Source organism: Balaenoptera ricei, chromosome 13, assembly GCF_028023285.1.
Source record: "Balaenoptera ricei isolate mBalRic1 chromosome 13, mBalRic1.hap2, whole genome shotgun sequence".
Taxonomy (NCBI): Eukaryota; Metazoa; Chordata; class Mammalia; order Artiodactyla; family Balaenopteridae; genus Balaenoptera; species Balaenoptera ricei.
This window is the reverse complement of record NC_082651.1, coordinates 89,864,943-89,884,879: the sequence shown is the minus strand read 5'-3', so window position 1 is coordinate 89,884,879 and position 19,937 is coordinate 89,864,943. Positions and strand designations below refer to the sequence as shown.

General features: G+C 43.1%; 1 protein-coding gene across 1 annotated transcript; it reads left to right on the top strand.

Annotated features, from left to right (window-relative positions):
• The first annotated feature begins 2,895 nt into the window (after window positions 1–2,895).
• Window positions 2,896–3,477, top strand: MSGN1 (mesogenin 1). Its single transcript, XM_059942622.1, has one exon. The coding sequence runs from the start codon at window positions 2,896–2,898 to the stop codon at window positions 3,475–3,477; it is 582 nt and encodes a 193-aa protein (XP_059798605.1).
• Window positions 3,478–19,937: the final 16,460 nt, after the last annotated feature.

Here is a 19,937-nt window from a genome sequence, read left to right as displayed (position 1 = left end):
TAGTCACAATAGCTTATAAATGTTTTTTGAATGAATGACATTTAAGTTCATATTAAAATATTTATTCCAATAACTCAGTACTGTGGGAACTATGCATTCTGACTGATATGAAAGCTTATCTATCACTTAATCTGTATTAGCTTCAAGGGAAGAAAAATGACAGATCTGGGAGTCAGGCAACTTTGGCTTTTCTATTCCCATCTTTGCCACAGCCTTTTGGTGTGACACTGAGCAAGTCATTGTCATCTCCAGAATGCAAATAAAAGGATGGACTCAGTAGTCTCTAAGTCCCTTCATGGGTGTGATCATGGGTTACTTTCGATCAAGTACCATGTTCACACAGTAATGTGTTTCATCGCATTTTAAAGCTGGAAGGGGGTTTAATGATCCTCTGGTCTACACTCCTCATTTTACAGGTGCTCTTTGCAAAGTAGAACAGATGTTATTATCCTCCTTTTACAAATTAAAATTCTCAGGCCCTGAGGGGGTGAGTCATTTGCTCTAAAGGAGGTGAGCTCTAGCTCACTTCCTGCTACTCCACACTGTCAACTAGGCTTTACTGGGTCCAGTTTAGTCTTGTCCGCTTTCTGTGGCCTGGTCCTCCATGCAGATAAAAAAGCACCAACTAGCATGGGCTCAGCTACAGGCCTTCGAATGCTAACAGTGTTAGGCTGTCCTGTGCCTCCATTCTCCTCTGAGGGTAGAAATGCTTCATTGCAGGGGAAATGCAAGTCTGATTCTGGTTTGTTTCTTACCAGAGTGAGAGTCTACATTGACAAGCATGGAAGCCAGGCAGCTTTCCTTGTTGTAAGAGCAGGTTTTCTGGGTGACCAGGGTCAGGGGAGAGAGGAGTCAGAACCCAGTCAGTCGTGCTGGTACTGGTTAATTTGACCGTGCGCATACAGTAACAACGAGAACAAAACCTACATTTATTAAGTGTGTATGTATACCAAGGATTTGACAGATATTGTCTCATTTAGAAAATGAAATTTCTGAAAATAGAAGTTTAAGAAATCAGCAATTTTAGAAAGAAGCTTTAGAGAGGGAAAAATATGATGGCGTCTGGAAGCGGAAATGGTCTTACGTGGTTTAGAATATAAGGCCTGAAAGTCCACGGTGACGGGGACCACCACATCCACCTGAGGTCTACTGAGAGTACCCCTCTCTCCGAGTCGCAGTCACGTCACCTGCCTCTACCGAAACCAAAGAGGTTTTTTTCTAAAGGTGGGCTTTGGGGTCTTAAGAGGGATCTTGGGTCAACCACTTCCTAGTGGCACTACCACTTCCTACCAGGAAAATCTCTACTGAGTCTCTCAACCTCTTAGAGCCTCAGTATTTTTATTTGTAAAGTGTGCTTTGTTCTTTTTTAGATAAAGGTTATTTATAACAATATATAAAATTCCTTGAATAGAATCAACAGATTCTAGGCTTTCCAATAAGAGTTGAAGGGAGAGAAAGAGGAGAAGGGAAAGGAGAAGTCATTTATTACATTTATTATGTTTCATTAACGTTATTATTCTTCAAGATATGGCTTAGGGTCTTTTAGTAAATGGCCAAATTAAGAGCATTCTTCCATAGATGACCTGCTTGAGGATTTTTTCCCCCTGAGCCAAGCTAATTAAAAAATACCACAAATGTTCTAATTATGCCATTGACATTTCTTTTCGATAACTGCAAAGGGACTTTAATAACCATGTTAAAGGGCACATTAATATGAAATGTAACTCACTGTGATTCTGATGTTCATACGAATTTGTAGAATTAGTTGCACAGAGAATCAGTTACATCTGTGGGACAAATGGGGAATCTGAGACCCCCTTTCCAAAGCACAGGGTCTATCTCTCAGAGCATTAGGAAGTGAAGCAAAGTAGCAGGACCATCCAACTTAACACATTCAGTGGCATTTGGAGCTATGGTGGGGAAAACAGGCTCCCGAGTTAATTTCACACTTCCTCTATACATTTCAAAAAACAAGGTGTGACTCTGCAGCTGGATTTTAAAAAGACCTTCAGAAGGCTAAATGCCAGGTATTTTCCAAACTCCCTGCCCTAAAGGAGCTTTCTGTTTCCCCGTGTCTGCTTGCTGGGGTGGGGGGGGGGGGGGGGTGGGAATCCCAAACTGCTCAGTTAAAGCTAAGGCTTTAAGCTTCTCGAAGGATATTTCCTGCTCATTGAGGCTCTGGGTTTACTGGAGCTGCCGGCTTTTGTCATTCTCAATGTAGGAGTGCTGGGGGCTTGTCTGCACTCTGCAAAACCCAAGGAAATTTGCTAAAGAGGAAGGAAAGGAGGAAGCGGGCATCCAAGGTTTGCCTGTGTTCCCTCCTCCCAAGAGCCCCATGAAGTAAGAGCTGTTGTCTGCATTTGACAAATGAAGAATCCAAGCTCAGAGGGGTTACCTTGTCCCCAGACCACACCGCTTCTCCAACACTGCACCCCATCTGCTCTGAAATATCTAAGCGGTCGTGGCCCCTCTGGGGCACTCTGCTCCTCTCCACCAGGCCCCTCACCACCACTTCCTTGCTGCAGATTGCCCTAGGTTTGTTTTTCTTCGCTCCCTCATTAATGAGTTCCACAGGACGATGTTAAGTCTAGTTATGCAGCTTTAATTGGTTTAGTTACAACAAGATAATTCCTTTTTTCTTCTCTCAGAGGCCTTTCTGTTTAAAGACATTTTAGCTGGAAGATGCTAATTATCAATGAGGAGAAAGTGACACCTGAAGAGTTCATTTTCCATCTTGGTCCTTGGTTTCTCCTTTGAACTCCCTCTACCCGGCCCTCTTTCCCACTTCATCACTTCTCCCCGACCATCATAAAAGAGACCTCTGCCCTGGCCGGGCGGCAGAACTTTCCTTCTCACTTGCCAGGGAGTCGTTCTCTCTGCAGTTGTGTCGCAGGCATGGACAACCTGCGTGAGACCTTCCTCAGCCTCGAAGACGGCCTGGGCTCCTCCGACAGTCCTGGCCTGCTGTCCTCCTGGGACTGGAAAGACAGGGCAGGGCCCTTTGAGCTGACCCAGGCATCTCCCACCCAGAGCCTCTCTCCGGCCCCATCGATGGAGTCCTATTCTTCTTCTCCTTGTCCGGCTGTGGCTGGGCTGTCCCGTGGGCACGGAGGTGCCAACAATGGGGGCAGCGATGCCTGCAGCGGCCTTGGGACTGGCGGCCTGGTGGAGGTGGGTTATGATGTGTTAGCTTTCCAGCCTGCCTATCTGCAGGGCGCTGGTGGCCCCAAAACCCAGAAGGGCACCAAAGTCAGGATGTCCGTTCAGCGGAGACGGAAGGCCAGCGAGAGGGAGAAGCTCCGGATGAGGACCTTGGCTGATGCCCTGCACACCCTCCGGAATTACCTGCCACCCGTCTACAGCCAAAGGGGCCAGCCGCTCACCAAGATCCAGACGTTGAAGTACACCATCAAGTACATCGGAGAACTCACAGACCTTCTCAACAGCGGGCGAGAGCCTCGGCCCCAGAGCACTTGAGCTCGGCCCAGGGACTCAGGGACTTACCACCCAGCCCCCTGGGCGGGGGCAGAGCAGCTTTAAAGACCTGGACCACCTCACGGCACAACAGTACCTGGTTATCTTTATACAGTGAGCGTGGTGACCTTGTTGTCTGAAAAGCTCTAAGGGAATTCCCACTGGACTAGTCAGGACCACCAGAACACTTAACTGCCAGACAGCAGGTACCTTTGCTTCCAGTTTTCCCACCATTTCTCAAGAGACTTGCCCTTTGCAAAGAGACAGTTGGCTTTGCCCTTTTCTGTCTATTCAAGGTATTTTTAAGGGTCAATGATTTCAAATGTATTTTTTCAATTGTGTAAAATTGTTACAATTAATCTTCTCCTGCCATTTTTGGGGGGGAGCTTTCTTTCTGTTGCTAACTAAACCTGTATTTTGTACGGGATCCAGGGTGACACCTGGATTCTTATTTAGAAAGATTAGTGTCAAGTAAAGGGCTACAGTGCTCCTGTTTTATTTTGTTTGTGTGCGTGTGTGTGTGTGTGTGTGTGTGTGTGACTAAAATCAGGCCTTTGCTTTTGCAGGGAACAAAATCACTTAAATGCAGAAGAAATTAGTGTCATGGGATATAGAAACTCACAGGCAGACAGGCTACATTAAGACAGAGTGGAGAGTTTAAAGACCAGCCCCTTCTCTCTTAAGGGAAAGAAAAGGAGGCTTTATAGGCTCTTGGAGCCAGAGAATGAGGGGGTTGGAAGGAGGAGGAAAAAGAGGAAGACTCAGCATCACAGCCGGGGCTTGAATAGAGCTGGGAGGGTGGGCGCTCCCTGAGCCAGGCCGGGTGTGAATATGACCTCATTGAATCCCTTCACTTACTCATTTCTCAAATGAAGAGATTGGCCCAGAAAGAATAGGAGACTAGTTTGAGTCTAGAGATAAGTGAAAGGGTCAGGATTAGAACTCAAGTCTATATCTAACCCCTCCAAAGGGATTTATTTCTTTATCCGTATCTCCTCCTCCTACACCCCCCAAATCACCTCACATGCACGCCCACACAAACACACCCCCCTCTTCACAGTACCTCATCTTAGGGTGGTGACTGTAGCACCCTCAGCTTGGCTGATTTGATGGCACATGTCATTGAAATGGAGGCTTTGAATTAAGGAGTTTCTCAAAAACTAGTAGGCATTTTTAGGGCTGAATTTTTCTCCCAATTGTTATTAACCAGCTGCATTTTTTTTTTGGTGAATTGTCTCCTGTCATTTTTTCTACTGGTTATTTTTCTTGTTTTTAATAACAGATTACAAAGGCAGTAGATGTGTTCACAATTTAATATATAACTTCTCCACTTTCTTTCCTTTGCTGATACAAACGTATACAAATAAATATAGGTGTATATACATTTTTTAAGAATACCTTGAATTCTGAAAATTGCTTTTTTTTTACTTAGCAATATATAGTAAAAGTCCTTCCAGTTTAACACAAATAAATCTGTGTTGTAAGTACCATTATTTCCTTGATTTTATAGATGAGGAAATTGAAGCACAGACTTGCCCTAAGTCACACGTGAAAAATATAGTGGAAAGTAGAGGTTCAAACAATGTTCCATAGCACAGGTATGCTATGCTAAACATAATTTGTTTAATTAATCACCTTTTGAATGAAATTTAGGTTGTTTTCAGTTTTTTATTACCAAAAACTGCTGTTAACAAACATCACGGACAACTAGCTTTAGCCACTGATATTATCATTAGCCTGAAAATTTCCCAGAAATGGGATTCCTGGATCAGAGTTGTGTGCTTGCACATTGTAAATTTAAATAAATACAGTTAGTCGTAGAAAAGTTTGTAGTTATTTACCCTCCCCCAACATTATGGGACAGAAGCAGCTGGTCCACGATGTCCCTGGATATCATCAATCTTCTGAAATTTTCAATGGATTAAAAAAGGGTTATGCTGTTCTTGTGTTAATTTTAATTTCCCTATGTACAATTTGAGATGGCTCATCTTTTAAAAATTTTTTGTGACTATTGTTCATTTTGGTTCTTCTATAACTCTCCCGTGTATGTTCTTTGCCATTTTTCTATTGGGTTATTTATCTTCTTGTTAAGAATTTGGGAGATTTCTTTGCACACTATATGTATTGAAAATTTTCCTCCCAGTCTCTCATTTTGTTATCATCTTTGTGTATGGTATCTTATATTTATGATTTTGATTCTGATATCTTTTGTTCTTTGAAGCTTTTCATTTGTATATGATCAAATCTCTCCTCTTTTTTTTAATGGCTTATGTGTTTCTTCCCTTTGCTTAACTTCTCCCAGTTCCAAGGCTATCCAAATATTTTGATTTTTCAAATATTTTAATATTTATATGTGGATCTTTAATATACATGCAATTTATTTTTGTCCATAGTGCAAAGAAGGAATCTAACTTTATTTCTGATTAATCTTTTTATAACTGCAAAATAAGTATAACTTGTCATTGGGGGTGGTGGGTGACAGTGGGGAACAGTTGCTAAAATGTCATCCTATGTATACAGATCTTCATCTACTTCTGATGTATTTCTTGTTGGTGCCTTACAGGAGAAACAAGAAAATGTTGAATAATATCAAGATTTTCTTCAAGGGATTCCACCCTGGGCATGTACAGGTGTTCATATGAGCGTGTATGTGTGTGCAGATGTACGTTTTTTTGTTCCTGTGTGTGTGTGTGTGTGTGTGTGTGTGTGTGTGGTGTTTCATGTGTCGGGGGAAGAGAATTAGAGAGGATAATAATATGGGAAAGGGAGTGTTCAGCCTTTCATCAGCGTCTAGACCAACTGGTATTTTCCTTGCCATTTTAAAGAGAGTGGAACCCAAATGTGCTTGGCTTTTGATTTTTTCAAGCTCAAGCTTTAAGCATGGTTTATAAATAGCTTGAGTAATTTTGGTTGCCCTGGGGACAAAATACTGTGGATGGGTTAGGAGGTCCTGTCTTTACTTTCAAAAAATTCTGGAAAGCCACCAACTCAACTACTAGGTGGGCTTGCCCTCAGGACTCCTAAGGTCCTTCCCAGTGGGGAGGCATTTGGAAAGCCTGGAGAGGGTGACAGCTTCCTGGGAGTGGGCCTCTGGCCCAGGGCCTTGTCTTACTGTCACCACCTGCGGCCCCGGCAGGCCGTCACCAGGAGAGGCAGCAGCACATCAGCGTTCGACTCCGCAGTAATCCCCAGTGAAGTCGCCTCCCGAGTGGGGAGGAGAGCTAGCTGGACCGGGTCCCTAACTCTTCTACAAAGCAGTTAAAAGCAGTTGGCTCAAGCGTAGCTCAAGATTAAGTTATTTCTGGTGCTTGGATAGGGAACCACAATTTGTGTGCATCTACTATGTTGTGGTCAGTTTTCACACTCATAATTTCATGTAATCCTCCTAAGCGCCCCTGGAGGTGGATTTATCAGTCCCATTTTGAGGATGAGGAAACAAAGGTTTAGGACAGCTAAATGGTGTAAAGCCACATGATTAGCTGCGGGCACGTGGTTGGCTCGTTAGCAGCCAGTGAGTTCAGCTCCAACTCCAAAGCTGGGGCCCCTCCTGTAGAATCGCGCTGCCCTTTCCTCCAGCCGACTCTGTGTGCCCTGGGCTGAGCAGACAGAGAGCTTTCTCGGCAAATGCTCACTCCCAGGTTTCTCAGCTTTGTCTCTGCCTCGCCGTCTCTGGGGCCCTCATTTCTTTTACTGTCTGAAGCATTTCTGAAAGGGCTCTTCATCTTGTCCTCTAAACTATTTCCCTTTGAACTTCTGCCTCTGCCCCAAACATTTCCTCCAAAATTCCTTTCACCTCCTTGCTGGCGCCTAGAGTCCTTCTTAATCCACAGAGAAACCTGACTTCTTCTGTTCATTTGTGTTCAATAAAATGTTCCACAATTCACACCAGGCTGAGGTTTCTTTGTTCTTCTTGTAGTTTCAGCCGCATCAGCTAATTGGGAGAGAGGTCAGAGCTGGGGTGGGAGAGGGCCTCAGCAAATTGACAGGTCGACAGAATTACTTTAAGACATCTTAAAAAAAAAAACAACAGCAAAAGAAGATGCGTATGCAAGTGAGTTCTGGTGCTGCCGCTCTGAGCTCCCGTTACAGTAGCTTAGCATGTTATGTGACTCCTGTGAGGTGTTGTTTGACTTCCATACAGGCTCCAGGCCGCAGGAAGGAGACTGGACCTGGGCGTTGACCCCTGTGGGCGCAGTCCAAGCTGGCTTGACGGCAATAAGAGCTTGGCAAACACCTCTCGTCCTCCTGCTGGGAAGCCGAGATAACCTCTACCTTGCAATGAAATACTGAAGACTAAGCAGTGCCTCTTAGAGCAGCGCTGGATGGACTTGCTCTTATTATTTTGGTTCTAGAAAGTCCCAACCCTGAGGACGAAGAAAGCAAAAAACTTCTGAGAAGGCTGGGGAGAAAGCACACTTACTTGTTTGTCTCTTGGGGTTGGGGCTATTGACTCTCCTTTCCTTAGCAGAGTCTCCCATTAAGTTCTTTCTCATATAAACTCTATTGACTTCTGCTTCTCTTCATTAAGTTAAGTGGGGAGCCCAGCAGGGCTGGAGGTCAGGGCTGTGCAGGAGGGAGGAGAGTTTAGAAGGCACTACACAGGCTATTCCCAGCCGGGCCAACAGTAGTTGTGGATTCATCATCTGAGGTGCCAGTCTCAGGGCCAAAGACTCAATATACTTTTTGTCTTTTACTCTTAACAGCCAACAATAGGAGATCACTAATATTAGCCCATTTTGCAAATAAAGAAACAGGCTCAGAGAAGCCAAGTCACCTTGCCCAAGGTCACATAATTGGTGCAGGGCCCAGGATTCCACCCAGGGCTGCTTGACTCATTGTTTTGACAATACTAAGCTCCAGGTGCTGGAAATGTAGCCAGGAACAAAATAAGACACAGCAAAGTCTCCGCATTCAAGCCGCTCCCACTACTCTATGCTCTTATTTGAAGAAGGTTTGCATTTGCATGTTCAAGCAACTTTATAGGATGTACAGAGATCAGGGCATATTTTAAACTGTGATACCTCTTCTACTCTCCTCCCACATGATATGGCGCATGATCATTCTTTCTCTCTCCCTCATAGACTGGAATGTGAGAAAAGTATGGGAGTTTTGTAACAAACTTGGGGCATTTGTATGCCTCCAAAGGGATCACAGATCAGATTTCAGAAGTACTTGTTCCCAGGGACTACAGTTTACACATCATTTCCTTCAGTTTCTTTTGGGTGCAAAATGAAGAAACGAAAAATGGCAATCATAATATTAATAATAATGGCACAACAACGAATACTTATTGTGTGTTTACTTTGGGTAAGGCACTGTTCTAAGTACTTTACATGAAATAACTATTTTAACCCCTTATGAAGTAAGAAATAACTACTTTACTACCCTATGAAATAAGGACTAAAGTTTTCCCCATTTTATAGATGAGAAAACTGAGGCACAGCGAAGTGAAAACTTATCCAAGTTCGTGCAACATATCAGCAGCAGACCCAGGAATCAAACCCCAGCAGGTTCCCCACCAAGCCCTTACTATTACACCAGGTGTGTCTTTATATTGGTTTAGCGATTACAAAGCATTTTACATACATTATCCTATTTAATTCTTTAATTCCTATTTAACCTAATTATATATGAAGTTGAACAAGGACTGTTATGTCCAGTTTACAGATGAGGCTATTAAGGCTCATAATGACAAAATATCGTAACTATGAATAAATGACAGCTCTGGTACCAGAATCCAAGTTTTTAAACTCCTGGTCTGGTACTTGCTGGCTAAGCTCTTCTGTCTCCAAAGGAAATCTAGTTGTGCCTTAAAGCCTGCCCCTAAGGGGATCCTCATAACAACAGAACAACAAAATGTGCTCTATGGTACATTTTTTCAAGGTGGGTTTTCTATGGAACCTTTTCTGAATTTTTGAATCTCATCCGTGTGTACACAAAACAATCTGTATCTGCATGTAAGGAAGGGTGACGAAAGCCTAAACCCTTGAACAGAATTTTATTCCCCTTCATAACTCGAGAATTTGCATCCCCAAGAGATCCCCATCCCTGTTTTTACTGCACATCTAATTACTTCCTAGCAGAGAAAGCAGGTGACATTTAAGTAATTTAAGTTCCAGGATTCTAACACACATCAAAAGCCTAATATATTGTGGGGTAGCTGAGAGTCGGGCAGTGGGCTGAGTATCCCGGCACTGAAACAGAGGGGAGACATGCAATAATGGTGGGAGCTGCGAGACCAGATACAGGGCTAGGGAAGGAGACCCGAGTCAGATTTCAGCGGCAGCCCTTGGGCGGCGGTGCAGATGCAGAGCGGAGATGCGCGCAGCCCAGCGAGGGAGAAGGACAAGTAAAGAGATGAAAGGACCCGATGCCCCTGGCGGGACTCAGGGAAGGCGTCACACAGGAGGAGGCTCTTGAAGTTGTCCTCTAGGGAGCCAAGGGCATCCTGAACAGAGGAAACAGCATGTGCAAAAGCACAGAGGTCCGAGAAAGCGCCGGGGTTTGGGGATCAGAAGCTGGCTGGTTTGGTTGAAGCGCACAGAGTGAGTTTGGCGGGCAGGGAAGGGAGACGGACAGGAAAGCAGGACCGGGAGGCTGAGGGCTTGAACCCCCTTCCAGCTGTGGGGAAACTGTCTCTCAACATTACAGAAGCCTCTCTCACCCACAGCCTAACTCAGGTGGTTACTTATCCGAGTCCCGATCAACGCACCTGGCGTAGAACATCACACACTTGTAATGAGCAACTGACGACGATGTGATCCACTGGCTCAGTTACTAAATCCTCAAGTTTTACTTGTTTTCCTTCTTATGTTGTACTTCTTTACATATCCACGAAGAAATCCAGTCTTTAGTAATATTTCTTAAAATCATCTTTCCACTTCTGCTTTTCCTGTATCTCACTCATATTTTATTTTTTCGAAAAAAATTTCCTCCCCACTTTTGTCCTTCCCCCCTCCCGCTCTCCCCACCATCGGCCCCCACCTTCGGTACCTGCCCCTCCCTCTGTTCTGACCACACCTGCCCAGCTCTAGAGCTCTCCTAGGGAGGGAAGGGGGAGAAATGAAGCAGATGAAGCCGGAATCTTCTTTCCTCGCTAGGTACAGTCAGGCACTGTTCATCCTACGCTGCTTGTGAGCATAGACCTCCATGCAGCGTTGGCTTGCATTTAAGGGCCCCTTTCATTTTTTAATCATTCATGCAGTATAGATTATCAAGCATATGTGAAGCTAGCTGAGTACTGGGCCTTGGAGCAACAAGTGGGTGAAGGGTGATCAAGATGACACAAATTTAACACAAGTCACGTTGTGCTCTTTCTTAACCCACATGATCTCATTTAATCCTCATGATAACCTTGTGAAGACAAAATGTAGTGTTCGTTCTCAAGAAGTTTAAATGGAGTTGGGGGAGATAGGCCTGTACCTAAATAAGCATATACAGGCAAAATATAAAGCGATAGACATTTTTAAAGGGTGCCTAAAATCAGTGGGAATAAGGGAAGGAAAGAGGGGTTCTGTTAGATGGGGTACCTGCCTTCGTAGGTAAGCTGGCACTGAACTTGAACCTAGATGGAGAAGTGGAATCTTGATAGGACACAAGGGCAGTTCGAGAGAGAAAGAACAGCAAAAGCAAAGGTCCAAAGGCAGGAATCAGTGAGAGGCACAGTATGAGGGCACCTGGGCTGAGAGAGAGAGCAGAGAGTGAGTTTGGATACAGGTTACAAAGGGCCCGGATGCTAAACTAAGGGGTTGGACTCAGCAAACAACTCTATTCTGTAAGACTATGTGAAGATGATGAATTTATTCACCGAACAAGAGTTGATGAACTGATGGTATGTTTCTTAGCCTGTGTTTAGTCTTTGGGAGAGAGACAGGACCCCAGGCCTTTGCAAGCTTACACGCTAGCAGTGGAGGAATAAGATTCAATGACTGGTTGAGAGGACTGTGGCTCAGAGAGTGAGTCTGGAAGGGCATTCTCTGGGGATTGGAAGTGCAGAAAGGAGGGGTTGAGGGGTTACAGAATGAGAGAGCTGAGGCTGGAGGGGTGGGAAGGACACAGAAACAGAGCATCCCAGTGGAACTGGAGAGGAGGGTGAATGAGGGACCAGGAGAAGCGGTGAGATGTATTTCTCCATTTACAGCTGAGTTAAGGGAATGCAAACGCCTCCCTATTTTGCTCTTTCAGTTTTCTTGTTTGGGGGATGACCCAGCGGTTTAAATAAGTATGCAAATCCAAGTAAAACGCTCCAGTCACTTCTCGGGGTCTCTGGTTCTTGCAAAAGAGGTCCTTTCAGTCCGTCCTGCTCCGCTGTCCCCTCGCCCCCGCCCCTAATCACCGCAGCGGGCGAGCCTCCGAGGGGCTCCCAGAGCGGGCTTTTCACGCTGTTAACAAGGCTGGCGGCGCCGAAGTGGGCCCCTGGGGGGCCGGAGGGACCAGGGGCTGCATCACAAAGGGCTCTAGTTAAAAGGAGCAAGAGGTGCCAGAGAAACGCTAGGGCCTTGTTTTCTGTTTGTTTGGTGTGTGTGTATTTTAAATACCAGGAAGGAACAACAATTTCCATTCCGGAGGCCGGAGGACGTCCAGCAACGCTGAGGACCAGTCGCCGTAGGGCAGCGCGTCTTGGCGGAAGCAGGAACCCGAGGCGGATCCGATTTCCCCCACCTTTGGAATTCCCCGTGCATCCTGTGAACCGAGGCCTTTTTCCTGAAATGCTGAGGTCAGTTTCCCTCCCCACCAGGCACCCGGTCGCTGCTTCCAGACCCAGCTTGCCCTCGGGTATCTGAATTGGGCGGCGAGGGTGTCCCCGCAGCCCGGCTCAGCGCCCGCCAGGCTCCCTTCGAGGGGCGTCGGCCGACTGTTCCGCTGTCAGGGAGGCCCCTTGGCTGGAAAACAAGGAATCCATTCAGAAAACTTTATTTCCGGGCGAGTAGGCAATCCTGCAGACCTGGTCCTGGACTGAGGAGAGGGAAGAGCAAAGCAGATGCGACCCTCAGCGGTGCTCAAGCGTGAGCCTGGGGGCGGGAGGGGGGACGAAGGCCACGTCCCTTCCTCTCAGCCAGGCTCTGAACAGACTCGGTACCAAAGCAGAGGAACAGCTTTGTTTCGTGGTCCGGGAAACTGAGAAGCCCGGTGGTTTAGCAAAAAGCGCTGTTTTGGAGTTCCTTAGCAATGCCTCCAGAGTCACAGGGTCCATAAACTCCAGATAATTGTCTTATCTGCAAAATGGGGGAACAAAGCTTACTTCATGGCCAGGAGCCAGAGATTAAATGGGACGTGACATGCACAGTGGTTGATGAAGCAAATGCTAATTTCCTTCCCCTTAAGTTCAGGAGCTCTGGTGAATTACCTGATATTTTTCTCAAAAAGTTAGATCAGCAAGCTCAGCAGAGGAGAGTTGGCAGTAGGTGAATTTCTTGCCCCTCCGTGGGGCCGGCAGGGGGTAGGTGGCCTCATGATGGCAGAGACTGGGCTGGCTGTAAATGATCAAGCCTGGAGGCAGAGACCCAAACTAAACTACACTACAGAAAGAAGCTGTTGCCTTGAATTCAGTCTTGAAATCATAGTATTACTTAAAATATGTTTCAATTCATTTCATAGCAAAATAAAAAAATAAAAAGTTCAGACAGTATGGAGGAACTGAAAATGCAAAGTACAATTTAGCTTTCCTCCTTGGCTAGACAACTATTACACTTTTTTTTTTTTTAAAACATCTTTATTGAAGTATAATTGCTTTACAATGGTGTGTTAGTTTCTGCTTTATAACAAAGTGAATCAGTTATACATATACATATGTTCCCATATCTCTTCCCTCTTGCATCTCACTCCCTCCCACCCTCCCCATCCCACCCCTCTAGGTGGTTGCAAAGCATGGAGCTGATCTCACTGTGCTATGTGGCTGCTTCCCACTAGCTATCTATTTTACATTTGGTGGCATATATACGTCCATACCACTCTCTCACTTTGTCCCAGCTTACCCTTCCCCCTCTCCATATCCTCAAGTCCATTCTCTAGTAGGTCTGTGTCTTTATTCCTGTCTTGCCACTAGGTTCTTCATGGCCTTTTTTTTTTTTTCCCTTAGATTCCATATATATGTGTTAGCATACTGTATTTGTTTTTCTCTTTCTGACTTACTTCACCCTGTAGGACAGACTCTAACTCCATCCACCTCATTACAAATACCTCCATTTCATTTCTTTTTATGGCTGAGTAATATTCCATTGTATATATGTGCCACATCTTCTTTATCCATTCATCCGATGATGGACACTTAGGTTGCTTCCATGTCCTGGCTATTGTAAATAGAGCTGCAATGAACATTTTGGTACATGACTCTTTTTGAACTATGGTTTTCTCAGGGTATATGCCCAGTAGTGGGATTGCTGGGTCGTATGGTAACTACTACACTTTTTTATTCTGGAGTTTGCCTTATGATTTTAAATGATATATATGAAAGACAAAGAAATCGGCATTTACCCTTTTTCAAATACTGTGTCTCCTAATTATTCCATTTTTTTACATTGGCAAGATTTATAACAATAAATCTTGTTTTCTAACTACAATGAGTTGTTCTGTGTTTTATTTATAGGTTAAATCTAAAAACTGAAAACTGATAAACAGCTTTTACAACATTATTCAGTAAATTTTATGCTGTGAATTCTTAGTCATAGTAGAAGTTAATGGTGTGTTTGGAGCCTAATGGAAGCAATATAGCCACGAGTCTGCATGATACATAGGTTTAGAGTTCAAATGTATACTACTTTCAGGGCCTGGGGATATGTAAGCACAGAAATGGACATTAAAATTGGTTCTGAACCCATAATAGCCCTTGGGTGCTTGGTAGAAGCATACTACAAACTTATTGGAGGCACAGACCTCAAGCCATGTGTCACTGGAGTCTTGCTACAAATAAGGGAAAAGTAACAAGTGCAAAAAGGCACACACACACCATAAGGTTAGCAAATACAATCAATGGAATTAGCGAGCAGGGTAAGAACTCAAATTTCAGTAACTGAACAACTTGTTCCACATTTATAGAGTAATAAAGGCAAAGAAGAAACAGATAAATGACAATAAAAACAGAACAAATTTGAAAAACCTGTTAGAACTTTTAACTGTGAACTCTATAGACCTGTTTTGAAGCCACTTTCCAGAAATTAGTGAGTACATATTTTTAAGCACACGTAGAACACTTATGAACACCGACCCCATACTGGGCCATAAGCAAGTCTCAACAAATATTGGAGTATCAGGATCATACTGTTCTCTGACCACAATGCAATTAAGTTAGAAAGGAATAAAAGAAAAAATTAAAAACAAAAACAGAAAATAACACATTTGGAAAATTTAAAACATACTTCTAAAGAATTCATAGTTTAAGGAAGAAAACAGAATGAAAGTTAAAAATACTGAATGAGGCAAATTCTATTTATCAAAACTTGTGAAATACAGCTAGAACATTTAGCTTTAAACATATACCTTAAATGCATACATCAGAAAAGAAGAAAAATGAAAATTAATGAGCTAAGCATCCAATTAAAAAGTTAGTAAAATCACAGCAACATAAACTCAAAGACAGAAGAAGGAAATAAACGGGAGAGCAAAAATTAATAACATGACAAAGAGACAACAGCGTTAGTGATAGCAACAGCTGGTTCTCTGAAAAGCCTGACGATCAACTTCTGGTAAAACTGGTAATGAAAACATAGACAAGGCAGAAATAACCTATCTGCAGGTTAAAAAAAATAGAATATTAAATGCTAAGCTAACACTACATAAAACTTTAATTTAATATACCTGAAAATTTAGAGAAAATGGACAATGTCCAAGGAAAATACTGCTTACCAAAAGTCATTCAAGAAAAAAATGCAAAACCCAAGTAGTTCTATAATCATCAGAGAAATGAATTCAGTAATGAAAATTATCTACAGTGGGCCCCAGTGATTTTATGTGCACATTCTTCCCAACACATAAGGAACATACAATTTCAATCTTACATAGGTTCTCCCAGAGAATCGAAGGAGAGGCAGCTTGCCAGGAGGCTGAGAACTATTGCTACCTGCCCAATGTTCACTCTCCCTACTAACACAACCTTCTCTACTAACACAACCTCAGTTTTATTGGCAGTGACAAGAAATAAACCTAAGTCTCTTAGCTTCTCTTACAGCAAGGGACGGTTATGTGCACTGGTTCCAGCCAATGACATGTAAGTAGAAATCTCTGGGCGGGGCTTCCAAATTCATTTTACAATGACAGCATAATATTAACAGCAAAGCCTAAGAAATGTAGCACAAAAGGGAAAAATATAGAGTAATTAAAAAACCATAGAATAACTTCACTAACAGATGCAAGAATTTAAAATAAAATCTAGAACAAACTCCCCCAAAGTCTCCATTTCCTTTGTCCTGGAGGGGCTTCTGGATGGGAATTTCATATCAGCAGTAACAGAAGGGTCTCCTCCATCCCCACCCAACCTTAAGTTTCCCAATTTCCTTATCTATAAAGTAGGTATCGTAGCGCCTAGCACTGTACCTAACTACCATCATTGGGAAACACTGTTTGAAGCAGGTGGCAAATTCCATATAAAGATAAATGCTGGCAGAGATTGGTGTTCAGCAATGACCATAAAACAAAGCTGAAAAGGCATTTAAGAGTGTTTCAGAGACAACACTTGTGAGAAGCTGTTAAAGTCCATATTGGATGCCCAGAGAGTCCCATCCTGGATTCATACTCCAGGTCATCCAGGAAGATCTTCCTGATTCCATCTTCCAGCCCTTGTTTTGCTCCCCTCTCCACCACCCTGCCTGTGATATACTAGGTAAGCTGATGATATCTTTTGCTCCAGAAAGATTGTTCTACTGCTATGGGGAGTAGAGTCCTGGATCCTCTAACCCTACCCTGCCCATGCTGGGACCAGATATGTCATAAATATTTCTGGCAGAGCAAAGCCAGAGAAAGTCCTGGTGGTCATCCAAATAATTTACTGACTTACACAATGGAGCTCGGCTTCTCCATTTAAAACGTGAGACAAAAGTGAAAAGTCACTTTCTCAGTACTTCCATTTGTAAAGTATAAGACAACCAAATTGAGGTTCTGTAAGTAAGGAAAACGGGGAGAGTCAGCACTGGGTAGACAACAGTAGTTCTCAGCTTCACGGAAAGTTGACCCTTTTTCTTTGCTCTGCAATGTGGGGCTAGCAACAGAGGAATGGCAGTGTTTGGCCAATAGAAGTATTGAGAATGACTTTTGCCTATTTTCTCATACTTTAAATGGAGAAGCTGAGCACCTCAGCGTAGGACAGTCATGCTTTGCTGAGGGTTGTGTTTGGAAAGTGGAACAGATGCATCTGAGAGAACCAAGTCCTCTTGGGGAAGAGACTCAAACAAATTCAGAAGCATCAGCAGTAGATACTTTCCAGCCACATCCTTTTCAATTTCTACTTCCGTTGGCACCACCTAGTACCAGCCCCGACTGAGCCTCCCTGGATCAGTCTGTTCTGTCAGAAGTCCCCAGAGAAGCCAGTGCAACCTCTAGTCTTAAGTCAGATGCCTCACACCCCTGCTGGAAACGCTTTGGTGACATCTCACGGCAGCATGTCTTTTTATTTAGTTCTCATTGAGTTTTAGGCTCCACTGTTCTCATTCTGCTCTAAACTTTTTTTTTTCCATTTCTTAAAAGTTTATTTTCAGCTCAAGACCTTTTCTCTTATTACTTCTGTCTGGAAACATTCTTTCCCTCGATCAACTAGCAGAGCTTAAAAGCCATCTTCACCCCTGCAACCATCCCTCTCAACTCTGCCATAACTGTGTACCCTACATTATGGTGTTCATGGTGATAAATTCTCTCTGACATTAGCTTATGTACCTTAATCAGTAAACAAGTTCAGTACGTTATTTAGTACCATATCCCCAATACTTGGCACATAGATGGTATGATGGGTTAACTTTATGTATCGTCTTAGCTGGGCCATGATGCCCAGATATGTGGTCAAACATTATTCTAGAGGTTTCTGTAGGATACTGTTACACAGAAGTAACATTTAAATTGGTAAACTTTGAGTAAAGCACATTGCCCTCCATAATGTGGGTGGGCCATATCTAATCAGGTGAAGGACTGAACAGAACAAAGACTGACCTCCCTGAGCAAGAAGGGATTCTGCCCACAGATGGCCTTACAACTTGAACTGAAGCATTGGCTCTTTCCTGGGTCTCCAGCCTGATGGCCCTCCCTGCAGATTTTGGACTTGCCAGCCTCTATAATCACAGGAGCCAATTCCTTAAACTAAATCTCTCTCTCTGTGTATATATCTTATTGGTTCTGTTTCTCTGGAGAACCCTGACTGACACAAATATTCAGTAATTTGTCAAATGAATGCATTTGGCCCAGGAGTGATGGAAGCATTTACTACCACCACCACCATGAGGGTACACAGTGTATCTGATACCCCCATGCCTTTGTCCAGGTTCTTCTGTGTCTGCGGAATGAGTGTATAGCATTTTTAAACCACATGAAGGTACACAGTGTATCTGATACCCCCCGTACTTTTGTCCAGGTTCTTCTGTGTCTGGGGAATGAATGTATAGCATTTTTAAACCACCACTGAAAGCAGCAAGGGGTTATGTGACAGTGCGGTATTTTTGTCAAAATATAGTTTAGGTGCTTGTCTGTTTCAGTCTTATTATATTCTTTTACTTGTTATTATTATACAGATACCCCACCTTGAGGGGCTCTAGGCCAGGACTCAGCTTATCTTCCTTTGTATCAGGTACTCAGTAAATCTTTGGTAGAAGAACAAGATTAGCTCAGTTCTTGTACTTTTAGCAAGATCTAAGTTAGTCTTAATTAAATTTTTAAATAGTACTGATTTTTATGTGGTTTAAGACACATGGAAGCAAAGAAGGAAAGAAGACGTCTCACTTGAAGGCTCTTTCCAATGACCAGACAGAGCTTCATCATGCTGTTCAATGCTTGAAAGCTACATATCACACACATGTGTACATTAGAAGCCGTAAGTCTAGACATCTTCCGAAACCCATTATATAAATAAGATTATGGTTTTGGAGACGTGTCATTGACTTCTGGGTAAAAAGGTGCTTAGCTTGTATTTGAAGTGGCCAAGATGATGGCTCTGGGAGAGGTGTTCTCTCGGGTGATATAAGCCCGCACTTCTTCCTGTAGATAAATAAGGGGTGAAATATACATATAATTCCAAGGAAATTCTTCTCAAACTATTCTAGTCGTTGGTTAACGTCACTGGTTTTTTTGTTTTTATGTATCTCTAGGGGAAAATTCCTTCAATTTTATGGACCTTAATTTCTGGGTTTTCTGTTGTCTGAAAACAAGTATTTCTTCTGTAAAAGCTGGTCCCATACTCTTCTTGTTCAGATCTCTGAATTCCAGATTCTAATGTAAAGTCAGATCCTTCCTTCAAGCTAGCTTTTATACCAAAAGAAGATAGGAGATAGTAGGGATATATGATGTCCTAACTTAGGCGATAATCACATATTTAAAAAAAAATTATACTTGACATCTATTAGAGTCTCTCGTGGAAGAGAGACATCTGCATTAGATCACTCAGATGGTCTGATAGGCCAATTACCTTTCTTTGACTTTGTGGAACCAAATCTGGTTAGAGTGAAATATTGCTAACGTGGCTTATCAGGTCTCTGTCTGCCAGGAATGTACTTTCTTGCACACAGCAGGTCTGATATGGGCGCCTTAGCGTCACATATTACCACTCTACAGTGGAAATAAAGCTGCAGGAATTAAAAGGCATTTGTTGGTGAGGTTGGCCAGGACACATGAACTATCCTGACAAGCCAACAATTCCAATGAAATGTATTTGGTCTCACCACTTAAAGGCTGCCAGTCAGAGACTGCTCTGTAGTATGGATTCATTAACTTGGATAATATTAAGCTAAATAAATCAAGGTCAAGAGGCTAAGTGAAATACCAAAAGATTAAAGAATTCAACTTTTAAGTCTAATGATTCTAAAATTCTGGAAGATGATGGTAACAGTTTTGGTAACAGTTTTATATAAAGGTTATAGTTTTATATTCAAATGCTTATAGGGTTAATCCAAAATATAGGGAGTTATAGATAGAAGATTTCATGGTCTAGACATAGAACTATCATGAGTGATTTGGGGTAAAGAAAGTTACAAGTTAAAAGAAATGTCTATAAATAAAAGAAAATAAGTATTTCAATGTCTATCTTATGGCTTGTACTGGCAATGAATTTTTAGAGAGGGTCATTCGTTAAAGAAAGTGCTGCAGCTGTTCTGAACAGGGATTTGCTGATTCATCCTGGTTTCCCTCTTGTCCTACAACTTGACCTACAACTGGACAAATCTAACTTTTAAATTCGTTCTTATTCACCCGGTCTTCAATCTGCCCATTGGCATATTTGAGTAGGTTTCTTTGTGCAAGCGTGAAAATAAATAGTCATAAGCAAAAATCCTATTCAC